At 37.9% G+C, this 13,261-nt stretch overlaps 1 protein-coding gene across 1 annotated transcript in view; it reads right to left on the reverse strand.

Annotated features, from left to right (window-relative positions):
• Positions 1 to 868: 868 nt before the first annotated feature.
• rpap3 (RNA polymerase II associated protein 3) overlaps positions 869 to 13,261 on the reverse strand; it is a 54,274-nt gene continuing 41,881 nt past the window's right edge. The window contains exons 13-16 of the mRNA XM_060839222.1: positions 8,461 to 8,656; positions 5,756 to 5,853; positions 2,812 to 2,912; positions 869 to 1,391 (exon numbers count right to left, since the gene is read on the reverse strand). Of these exons, the coding sequence (XP_060695205.1) occupies positions 1,306 to 1,391; positions 2,812 to 2,912; positions 5,756 to 5,853; positions 8,461 to 8,656 (481 nt within the window). The 3' untranslated portion in view covers positions 869 to 1,305. The remainder of the gene's footprint in view (positions 1,392 to 2,811; positions 2,913 to 5,755; positions 5,854 to 8,460; positions 8,657 to 13,261) is intronic.

Below are 13,261 nucleotides of genomic sequence, written 5' to 3' on the forward strand. Positions count from 1 at the left end.
TCAGCAGTGTGATGGCATACTGCTCAACTGCCAGGATTGGTGCAGCTCCAACACCACTCATGAAGCATGATAATATCCAGAACAAAGCAGCCTGCACTGCATCGAAACATCCACTCCCTCCACCAAATACACTCAGTAGCAGCAGTGTGTACCACCTACAGGATGTACTGCAGAAATTCACCAAAGGTTATGAGACAGCACCTTCCAAATCCAAAATTACTACCATCTAGAAGTATAAGGGCAGCAGATGCATGGAAATACCACCATCAGCAAGTTCCCTTAAGAGCCACTCACCATCCTGACTTGGAAGCATATTGCCATTTCACCATGTTGCTGGGTCTAAATCTTAGAATTCCCTCCCTAATGGCATTATGGATCTACCTACAGCACGTGGGTCAAGAATGCAGCTTAGTACATCCTTTGACGGGCAACTAGGAACATTAAATGCTGGCTAGCTAGCCATTCCCATGTCCAACAAGACAATAAAAGAAATGGCAAAAACCTGTCAGTCAGCAGGTAGCACAGAACTTGAATACTGCCGAAAAGGGAGACTTACTGGTGAGGATTTTCATCTTGCACTGATCAGGGTAATTCAAGAATGCCAAATTTCAAACAATCGGAACAATTTATAATAAAGAGAAAAGAATTCTGACTGACAAGTCTCAGCTACAGCCTTTGCAACTGTCCGAGTTGGAGCTTTCATTTTTATTGGTGTAAAATAATTGTCAGGACACCTGATAATATCAGACAAAAACTCTTTGAGACAAGTTTATTTGCAATTATTTTGACTAGTATCTCAAAAACAGTGAAAATAACTGAAGATCTCACACAAATCTGTACATGGAAAAAAAAACAAAGAAACAGAAAAAAAAATCAAAATTGTACTTTATTTGCCAAGGAAAACTTAATTAAAATAAAATTCCTTACACCAAAAAAAGTGTGACTCAGTAACTCAAGCTAATATCTGACCCTCAAATAAATGCCATCAAGGCTCTCTCTCCAAGACAAGTTCCACAATCTTAGCTGCATTTGAGATCGAAGACAAACGTTGTAATGTAACGTCAAAAACAACTCTCCCAAACTGTATTATTAACAGCAATAAAAAACTATAAAGCACTGATGACATATGCAAAATAGCCAAGAAGGGAAACTGCTCAAGAGAGATATTGTAAATACATGGTACAACTTTACATTAAAATAATTATATTTGAGGAAAATACTATACAAGAGAGGTTTAGGCTAATTATATAAACTGGAATACAATTTTTCCCCTTTACTATACTTATGTCCAGGCCAAAGCATGTTTCAAACACTGTATCTGCTCTTCAATGCTTGAAGTGAATCTTCTTCAACATCAGATTTCAATAGATGATCAAATAAGTCCTTTACAACTGGAAAAGGGAATCAGACATAGAAGAACAACATTAATCTTATATTTTATGTTGATAATCATTAAGCAATGACAAAGCTTAAGCATTTCAGCAGTTCCACAAGGTATCAAATATTTTACTACTAATGACCTGGTGGCAACTGATAAAATGAGGCTGTAATTAAATTCTTGATCATGTAAAACAAAGCACTCCTACAAAGCTTTCAAATGCAGATAGTTGCCCTGTACCACATTAAAAAAAATTCTCAGATTATTGGCACCACTGGCAAGACCAATATTTACTACCTGTTCCTGCTCATTATGCAGTATGACTAATACTGGAAGATATTCATGACACAGCTCGATTTTACTCAATCAGGTGAGTTTTGCCACAATCATGCTCATTACCAATAATGTCAGTCTTTCAGTTTGAAATGGAATGCAAATTCTAAAACTGCTGCAGTGCGCTTTGATTATGTACTTTCAACAACTAGTAATAAAAGCTCCTGAATTTTTGTACGATTTACAATGGAACAAAAATGAACTTGATACGGAGACAAAAATAAGAGATAGTCGAAGCTGGCAAATGATGCTACAGAATTTCTACAATGCTTTTGATATCTCTATCAACCAATGGCTAATGCTGATCTGCAAAACAGAAATGTCTTCAAATGATGTGCTACATAAAGGCAAAACCCAGAAAATAATCACAGCATAATACAAGACCATGTTGACTAGAATCTTCAGCTTTATTCCCAGTTCTGTTACTAAAATTATTTCTATTGTACAGAAAACAAATGAGTGAAGTTAGGGTAATAAGTACTATCAATCTGAGGTCTGCTATATAGAGCACAGGCTATAGTTTGCTGCTACTTTTCCTCTGTAACAATTAAAGAGTTTTACATGCAGGTACCAATCCTCCATCAACACCCACTTTTTATTTAGACACAACACAGGTGAGGGCACCTGCTTCTTTGCAACATTCGCAAAGTTTTCAAGGAGTCCAATGGTCCCATATATTCCTTCATGACAATGAGGCACTGTGTCTCATTGTAGCTATGCTTCAAATTGCTTGATTATAGTGCATACAAGTTATAATCCAGAGGGTGCCATTTTCAGTTCAAGTGAAGTGGTCTAAATAAAAACAAAACTGCTACCTAGTGGACAAAAGTAATTGGCTCGCCCTAAAGAGTCTTCTCACATTTTCTAAGTGTGTGGAATTGATTTCTGTCCCCTCACATTGAAAGCCTCTTCTGTAATAATGCATTTGAGGGTGATAAAGGTCAGATGGCTATGGGAAAAGCCTAAGACTTGTGACCAAATAATTAAAGAAGATTCCAGGATTAAAAGCACAGAGTTGAAAGAATTATAGTTTAATCCAATCATCATAAAAGAATACAAGTGAATCATAATAAGGACTGTACCTGCTAAATATAGCTTACCTTTTCTTTCTGATTCCGACATAAACATTACCGCCATATCAAACCTTTTCACATTTGCTAAGTTCCTTAGGACATTTAGAATGAGGGACGGCTCCTCGAACCTACATAATCCAATGGAAGAAAAACAAGGTTTTCTCAAGTTGATTTATCATTGTGATTAGTTTCAACTTCGGGAGCATAAAGTTACACTTCATTATTGAAATAATATTCAGCGAATTTAAAAGACGTTCCATGATTACATTAGAATGGTGTTAGGAATCAAAGTTGAGTATTATTTTTGACAGTTGAAAAATTTATTCAGTTCATCACGCCTTCTGGATATTGGAGCATCTCACTTCATTAATATATTGACTTTATGCAGCACTTAATATAAACTTTATTTTCCCTTGCTGAAGAAATAGAGCCCGCAAGGCCAACTACGGTATCTTGTGGAGCAAAGGCTTATATAATGGTTTTATGGCCACAGTATACAGTACCTTTTAAATTTAAAACTAATTTGTTCTCCCAAATTTTCTGAAAGGCCTAAGGATAGTTGCCCGGGTCATGTGGAAATGAAAGGTGTAAAGATTCTATTAAAACATGCACAAAGCCTGGGTAAAACAGTGAAAGAACTGTACATCAGCATGCAATGTGTGTGGTATGTATACATTATTCAGAAAAAAAACTGCAAAAAATTCAAAATTGCACATTTCATCAGAATTTTCTTTTGATAAAACCAAAGAGTGAGTGAGCAAGTAGGGCTGAAGGAGGAGGGTGGTGGATGATAGAGTGAAGGCATTTGGATCTGATTATTTTGATTGATAGGTTCAGTTTGCATTTTGTCTTGTACTCATCAGGACAATTAACAAGAGATACCTCTATTAAGAGATAAACCTTTTATACTGAGTGAGAAGATAGTGTTAATTGATATTATACCAAAACCTCTGTAACATGCTTTCAGTTAATTAACAGAATTTGTGTAAAATAAAGTTGAATTTGAACACAATTTCTGTAGAACAAAACATTTCAGGAACAACTGCGATACCAACTTTATCCAATGCTTTCCACTATATTTCCACACTTCACAACAATTGTTTTTGTTGTTTCTTTAGAATGAAATCGCCAATCTAATGCTACCTTACAGGTGTGTCATGTGAATTTGTGCTCTTTTCAGGATGGGCAAATAAAATGTAATTTTATGTAATTACAATGTAATTTTTAGATTAGATTAGACTTACAGTGTGGAAACAGGCCCTTCGGCCCAACAAGTCCACACCGACCCGCCGAAGCGCAACCCACCCATACCCCTAACCTAACACTACGGGCAATTTAGTTTATAAAGTAAAATCATAATAACACTAGAATAAATCAATAATAATGCTTAAATGCATAACTTAAATAAAGGCAGAGAGGGAGAACACTAAGAATTACACATCAGTTTGCCCAATTTCAGTAACAGGGAAAATAAACATGAGCAAGGAAGACACATTACAGCTGTACAAGGCCTTTGAGAGACCACAATTGGTTTTCTGTGTGCCTTTTTGGTGTCCTTACCCAAAAGATAATAGGCTTGGATCTTCTGATGGCCAGTCAGTTATTATTCTAGTGTAGATAGCAGCTGGGCCTGGGGTCTCCCCATCGTAGCACTCTCCAGAATAACTGCCTGGGAAACTGAATTTTCCACTGAACAATTCTACTGTGCCCCACTCCTTTGAAAATTTCCATTTAAATCAGTGACTTTGGATGGTTTTGATGAAATGGAGTAAAATAGTTACTCAGAAAAATTACGACTATTAAATACATGATCTGTCTATTCAACTGATTCTCACCTACCCCTGACCTTTCAGAGTCCCTGCCAGGAATTTATACTCCCAGTGTGGACCTGCCAACCACCACCCCCAATCAGATAACCCTGCCTCTCCAACCTCAGTTATTGCTCCACCCACCATAAACATTGTATCCTTGTCACTGGCCCTCTATCCTCCACCAATCTGGTTTTGCTTATAATTAGCGCATATTGGACCTTTTCCCCTTTGTACTTTGCTGATAATATTTTCATTGTCATTAAACCACTGACTTGCAATTAGCCGGAGTAAAACCAGGGAGATCTGATCATAAGCATCAAATTAACAGCCAACTGAAATTACAGTTGATCAAGTGAAAGGAATTCCAGTAGCTGGAATTGTACACAGGAACTATCCGAGGATTTATTGTGATGTTCAAGAAAGCAACTACCAACTCAGAGCAATTGGTTATGAGGATTTCTGCAAGTCTTCCCTTTGATGCAGCTGCTGATTTAGCAAGTGGTTATTAACTGTAAACAAAATTTCACATTAAAGCATACAACCATTTAACTACAGAAGTGACGTACATATCATCTTCTAGAATGATGCAATATCTTTTCATAGCACAGTGCAAGAAATCAGCCCCAAATTACGATACTGCGTTATATTAATATACTGCTACATCTCAATCTGACAAAGTTTCATGTTTTGGCAATAAAATCTAATACCAGATTATAAAAATAGGTTCTCAAAAAAAACAATTCTCATTATTGTAGACTAAATGCAATGACTTATTGAAACAGGAAATGTTTGGCTGCACACACCCAACAATGTGTAAGAACAAACTGCAACAGTTTACATTCATGCAGAGACTGTAACACAGAAGTTGTCCCAAGAGATGCTGAAACTAAGCATAACAAATCAAAAACTAGATGCCAAACCCATGAAGGATATATCAGGGTGATTAATAGTTTGGTCAAAGACTGGGATTTTCTTTAAGAAAGGCGGCAACAATACTACATTAAGTGGAAAAGTAGTATTCAGATGTATCGTAGAATATCAGCACTTTTCCAAACAATCCAAGTGCATTTATCAAGCAACATGGTTTCTTAGTTACCACCATTCATAGCATGACAGCCAACTGGTCGGAATGGTAAACTGCAAACTTAAATATTGCTTACCTGATGTATGAATCATGAACGATTCTTAAAATGTGATTTAGAATGTCAGGTTCCAAAGACTTTTGAAACAGTTGTGGATAGAGAGAGGGCTCAATTTGCTATTTGTAGGAGCAATAAAAACAAGGAAAAAAAAATCAGAATATTACTCTGTATCAGAACTAAAACCTTTTACTTTAGCTCTAAAACCAAATCTTCGATCCGAAGTTTAATTTTTAGAACAAAAGTTCAAATCATGCTCACAGAAAGAAATGTTCACCAGTTGAAACCATAAACACTTGGCAATTTGAATGGTCATCAATTTCTCATATGAACAGCTCAGTCCCACAGAGGGGCTCAAGATCTAATCTGTAGTTCTTCGGTTAGAGGTGGAAGTTATGAATCTCTGCTCTCAGTGGATGGCATGACTGCCTAACAGTGCCAGGGACCCAGGTTTGATTCCAGCCTTGCGTGACTGTGTGGGGTTTGCACATTCTCCCTGGGTATGTGCAAGTTTCCGCTGTGTGCTCCAGTTTCCTCCAGAGCCCAAACTTGTGCACGTTAGATGGATTGGCCATAACAAAATTGCCCCATCATGTCCAGGGATGCTCAGATTAACCATGATAAAAATGAACTGCATGGGGTTACAGAGATAGGGTGGGTTGGGATGGGATGCTCTTCAGATGGTTGGCAAATTCTCAATGGGGCAAATGGCTACGCTCTGTTCTATAGGGATTTTACAATTCCATGATTCTGATAGCCATTCAGATAACCACTCCAGAAGGTGTTTACATTGGATATAAAATGAGGTTTGAACTGTGTTCTGCTGTGACCTAACACTTCTTGCCTTCCATAATACCCTGTAATTCACAACTAAGGCTCACATACAAATTTTGTTGTGGGTATGGACAGGTCTGAAACTCAATGTGGAAAAATCCTTCACAGAGATAATAGATTAGTTGGCATACTGCTAATGAGCAATTATTGTCCATGGGAAAATTCCTGCAGTGGTCAATAGGTTGTCAAGAGAAAATTTGTTGAAGGGGAAAAATAAATCCTAATGATCATTCAGGAAACAAGTTCTTCATATTGGAATACAATGTTGAAGTCCTTCAACCCACCCAGCCAAAGCAAAAGTTATTGTTCAAAACAGAAGTTACAATTGCAAAATTAATTCATAACAAAACATTAACTATAATGATTAAGTACACATAATTATCAAATAAACTAAATCATCCTTAACATCTAAACAAAATACTCAGCAGAAGAAGAAATCCAAAAAAGTCAATTGAATTGGATGGTGGGGATGGAGGGAGGTTAAGGAACAGTTAAAAGAAGAGGGTGACTTTTAAAGTCAGGGAGGGAAGTGGTGAGTGACAACATGAATATGTTGAAGGAAAGATCTCCAGACAACTGAGTTCTTGCAGATACAGTGGCAGCCACTGACTTGCAAAGCATGAAACCTGCAAGCCGGCTTGTCAGAGGAGCACAGAATGTGCACAGGAAGCAATAAGAGATTGATGAGATCTGCCAGGGAAAGCCAATGGAGGCATTTGACAGTGAGAACAAACATTTCACAAGTCTGGGGCATTGGGAGCTTCTCAAACTCCATGAAAACAATCTTAGGGTGGCTATGAACACAAACATAATCATTAACTGTTATTATTCCTCAAAGTAACTTGCTTCCCAGAAGTCCTTCATTAAAACTGTCAAGCTCTGAACAGAACTGCAGATTTGCAGTATTCATCAACGTGCTTTGGTGTTGGCTGATCTACATTACCTTAGGAATTATCACACGAATCTAAAAACAGTAATTTCCCCAATAGTGAAATCAATTTAAGACAAGGATATATGAGCATAGGCATATTAAGCAGGTCAGTATTCATTTTTGCTACAAGTGGCAGTGTCACCTGGCAGCCTGATATTTTCACGCAACTCACATGTCATCTGACAGGCACGCCACAAAGCAACCTTTCTAATCTATATACTTCTGTGTTCTCTTTATATTCGCTCACATGGGTGTTGCTGGTTGCCCAGCATTTATCATTGGTCCTTAGTTGCCCCTTGAGTAAGTGGTGGTGAGTTGCCTTCATGAACGTTTTCATGCACAATCACAGTTCATGTGCGACAGGTTGACCCACAATGAAGGAGGGAATTCCAGGATTTTAACCCAGCAACAATCACATCTGATAACACATACTAAAATTCTCTGAATTAGAAAAATATCCTCTTTGAGTGCCAATCCTACCGAGTGAATGCAACTGTTTACTGTTCATTTTCACAAACCTCTTTATAATGTTGATAGCCTTCTGTTAAATGGCCTTAGTCTCTTCCAAAACAAATACTTTTTAAAATAAGACATATGCAGACATTTCTTGAATAATTACTGCAGAATGATTTTCAAGTTAAAATGAATACCACACCAGGGTCAGGTAGGGTGGCACAGTGGCTCAGTGGTTAGCACTGTTGCCTTACAGCACCAGGGTCCCAGGTTCAATTCCAGCCTTGGGTCACTGTCTGTGCAGAGTTTGCACTTTCTTCCCGTGTCTGCGTGGGTTTCCTCTGGGTTCTCCGGTTTCCTCTCATCGTGTTAGGTGCATTAGCCAGATGGAAATGGGTCTGGGTGGGTTGCTGTTCAGAGGGGCGGTGTGGACTTGATAGGCTGAAGGGCCTGTTTCCACATTGTGATTAGATTAGATTCCCTACAATCTAAACACTTCGAGATTTACCTTTATGTATTTATATAACATCTCTGGATAGTTTTTCAGTTTGCGGAGGTCTGCTTCAAGTTGAAAGGAATTGGCAGGAGCTTGAGGGACAATCACAGAATTGGAAAAAAGAGATGCCGCAGCTTTCTTCCTTTCTGCTGATTTCTCTACAGTAGCAGCTGTAACGGATTGCTTGTCTGACATGACATGATGTTCCCTAAAAAAGATACAGTTTTATTGAGCAAAGCTGTTTAAAAGTCAATACAATCCATTAATGTACTGCAGATGCTGGAGGTCTAAAATGAAAACAAGCAATTGTGTTACTCTTAAGCAGGTGGTGAATACCAATATCTAAAAACAGCTCACTTGATTGGAAATCCATTAATCACCCTCATACACTCAGTTCCTTTATCATCATCCCACAGCAGCAGCCCACACCATCTACCTCAAAAACACACCAAAACAAAAACAACACTCTAAGTCACAAAGTATCCTGACTTGAGAATAGATCACTAGTCTTTTACAGTTACTGTTTCAAAATCCTGGAACTCCAATCAAACAGCACTTTGACCACACTGTTACCACACTGACTGCAGTGGTTCAATAACGAAACACACTGTTACCATATAGGACAATTCAGGATTGGCAATAAAAGCTAACTATGCCAAACACTCATATCTAATGATTACAATGAATATAAAATTGTAGTAGCTCTTCGTTGTCATGAAGGACCTCAAGATCACCAATTGTTATTGTAAATGTGAAAATCTAATCAGACTTCTTCAGTAAAGCAAATACCATAAACTTTGAAAGTTTCTGGTAGAACAGGACACTTACTGCCCAAAGCATGCATTGGATATTTTTATGTCATATGGTTCCTACATTTTCTTTGGTGGGGGGAGATATAAGGAGAGATAGGCAGCAAGAAGAAAGAGTACTGCTAATGTGTGCAAAGCTGAATGGGCATGAGAAGGCTTTTGTAGTCAGAAAGTTGAGATTTCTTGTCTGGAACTAGGTTTGTGCATACTGCAATGGAAGGGACCGCCTGGGTGACTTTAGGCTCTTTCAATGATGTGGTAAAGCATACAAGATGTATTCAGAAGCGCAGACGATTCTTTTTATTTATTATATACACTTCACTGAAAGACCATTGCTCAGAATCCATTTTTAAAGAAAAAAAGGATTAATTAATGATTGTTGGAAATGTATGACAAATCAGACTGAATGAATTCTCAAATATAGCTGATGGTGTATCCAAATAAAAAAAGACATTTTTCAGAAAACTTTCATGATATTAATTTCCCATAGGGTAGAACTCTCATGTAGTTGGAAGACTACATTAAATTTTAAATGTTACCAATGGGGCCTCTAAATACAATGTTCAAAAGGCAGCTTCTGATCAAAGAATGCAACCATGTGCTTAACATTTATTTAAAATAGCATTTTAGATTCTGAAACAATTACCCATTACAGAAATTTCAAAAAGGAAACTACTGTGTAATAGACCTGTTGAAATGAATTTAATTAAAACAGCTGAGATAATTTGTGTAAGTAATACCAGTATGTGGTATTTCCAAGGAAGCTTAACACATTATCGACCCTTGCAAATCGAGAAATAATTCAATTTTAAGACCATGAGGCCCTGCAGTAAATCCATCAATAGCGGGAAAAATATTGATAAATCATAATGAAAGGTCATTGATCTAAAATATTAACTATTTTTCCTCCTGCCACCGATACTGCTTCTGAATATCTCCAGCTTTTCCAGTTTTATTTCAGATTGCCAGGATCAGCAATGCTCTGCTTTTAATTTATTAATAGATCTGAGCCACCATTTTCAAAAGAGGCTTTATAATACATTGGATAGTATCCCTGCCTCTAAGCTAGAGCCTCTAAGAAAAAGCAAGGGCAGTGTTATGGACTAGGCCAGACCACTCAAAACATTCTTAAGCAGGCAGCCCAGACCGTAACTTTGCTATTTGTTTCGGTAAGTGTACAGTGAAAATTACCCAGAGTACGTTAGCTAGGTTGACAGCCAGGTTTTAAAACAGACAAAAATTTATTCACAAAATTACGGAATGAAACACAACGAACAGAATATAGAATACCCACAGAGCTCAGTCTATCCAAACTAGGCTTAATTATGCTCTTCCAAAAATATACAACAGTCCCAATAAGCAAACCCTTTAAACACAGTAAAAATGAAACAGAGGCTTACAGGTCGAGATTAAAAGGGCAGGAGGAGAGACAGAAGTTCTACTCTCAAATAACTGATCTCAGCAGCCTTTCCTCCATACACCACTGCTGAACTGAACTAAAAACAAGAATTCAGCTTTCAGGACTGACCACTCCCCTTTCATTATACAGGTTACTTCTAAAACATAAAAGCTTTGGCCTGAAGACCCATTTATTTATGTATAAACAAAAAGGTCTCCCAAAACCCTTTCCATCTCTTTACCACTTCAGCCGATTCAGAGTCTGGGTTGTTATACGACCCCTCTGAGAAAATATCATGGAGACAGTATCCTTGAGAAAAGGGACAGCTTTTTAAAAAAAATATGGACCAACTTTGCGACTCCTCCCCCCTTAAAAAAACCCATCAATATCCAAAGATGGCTTCGTTTTTAAAATCCCTCAAAAACAAAACTGGTTAGTACTCTAAAACACACATATACACCACACTGGCTATACACATGCAAGCATGCATAACCACATTCAAATTCAGGCCATGGTACACCCACTATCAAATGCCTCAGTATTTCATTAGAGACTCGACAACGCATCAACCACCACCTTTTCGTGACCTGCCACATGCACAGTTGTCAAATTGAATGGCTACAACAACAAGCTCCATCGAAACAGTCTGGCATTTTTTACCTTAAATTTCACTACAAATGTCAATGGGTTGTGATCAGTGTATACGATTGTCTCAGATGCATTGCTGGCAATATAAACACTGAAATGTTGTAATGCCAACACCAAGCTCAAAGTCATTTTCTCAACTGTTGAATGTTTCTGTTGATGAATGCTCAACTTCCTGGAAAAGTACCCGATGGGTCTTTCTATCCCCTTGTCCTCCTCCTGCAGGAGAACTGCACCGACACCCACATCACTGACATCAGTAGACACTTTGAAAGGTTTTGCATAATCCATTGTGGTTGATACTGGGGCAGTGATAAAAACAAACAGTCTTCAGGCTGTCAAACACCTTCTGACTGTCCGCTGTCCACTGAAACTTCTTGCTCTTTTTTAACAATTCGGTAAGTGGAGCAGCCACACTGCTAAAATTCGGCACAAACTTTCGGTAAAATCCACTCTATCCCAGGAACTGCAGTACTGTTCTTTTCGTCGATGGTGTGGGAAATTCCCTAATTACTTTCATTTTCACATCCCGTGAGGCCATTTGTCGGTGTCCAATAACATGGCCCAGGAAGGTGACTTGGACTTTGGCAAATTCACTTTTAGCTAGGTTTACCACCAAGATTGCCTTCCGAAATCAATCGATCAAGTCCTATAAATGCTGTAAATATTCCTTCCATGAGTGACTAAAAATCACCAGGTCATCAATATACACAACACAGTTGGGTAATCCAGCAATTACCTTATTAGTCAGTCTCTGAAATGTGGCTGGAGTGCTTTTCATACAAAATGGCATGACTTTAAACTGATATAGTCCATTCAGTGGTACGAAAGCCAAAACTGCCTTTGTGCGTTCTGACAAAGGTACCTGTTAGTAGCCTCTGAGCAATTCCAACTTAGAAATATAAGATGCAGGTCTCACCTTTTTGACATAGTCCTCCAACTGCAGAATTGGATATGCATCAGTCTTTGTAATGGCATTGACTTTGCAATAGTCCAACTGGGTACCATCTGGCTTTGGCACCTTTTTCATGGGTGAGCTCCAGTCACTGTAATATACTTCGATAATGCCATCTTGGAGCATGTGTTCTATTTCCTTTTGAACGTGTGTCAACTTTAGAGGTTTATGTCTATAAAGATGTTACTTAATCGGAACAGCATCTCCTATATCTACATCATGCCTAGTTAAGATTAGTACCTCCCAGTATATTTCTGCAAATCTCCCCATGTGATAGTAATAACTTTTTCAAGTTATTTCGATTTTCTTGTGGAAGGTAACTCAATAAAGTATCTCAATTTTTTGAGAACTTCCTTACTGTCCAATTTAATTTGAGGAATGTCCAACTCAGAATCTTCTGAACTTGGTTCTTCTTTCTGTGTTGTAACCATTAAACACCCTCTCTTCTTCCTATTCTTCCCTAACAAAATAACTTTTGAGCATATTCACATGACACATTCTGTGAGATTTCTTCCTGTCTGGAGTCCTTATCAAGTTGTTCACTTCATTCAATTTCTTTTCGATTTGATAGGGTCCACTTAACCTTGCTTTTAAAGGTTCGCCTATTACTGGAACGAACATCAATACTTTATCCCCAATGGCAAAATTGTGAATTTTTGATTTCTTGCCTGCTTCCTGTTTCATTGTATACTGCGATATTTTTAAATGCTGTCTAGCCAAATGGGTGGTCTCTGAATTCTGATTTATTAATTTCTTCTTAATCAATTTTAACAGTCTTCTTAGATCATGCCCAAAAATTAATTCAAAAGGATTGGTTGATTAATTTGATGCTTCTCTGATTGCAAAAAGTACAAACAGAACTCCCTTATCCCAATCATCTGGATAGTCCTGACCATAAGCCCTCAACATGGTCTTTTGTGTTTGATGCCATTTTTCCAGTGCTCCCTGCGATGGTACGCAGTAGATTTGAATTGCTTTATTCCCAAGCTATCCATAACCTCCTTG

Source organism: Hemiscyllium ocellatum, chromosome 19 (genome assembly GCF_020745735.1).
Source record: "Hemiscyllium ocellatum isolate sHemOce1 chromosome 19, sHemOce1.pat.X.cur, whole genome shotgun sequence".
Lineage (NCBI taxonomy): Eukaryota > Metazoa > Chordata > Chondrichthyes > Orectolobiformes > Hemiscylliidae > Hemiscyllium > Hemiscyllium ocellatum.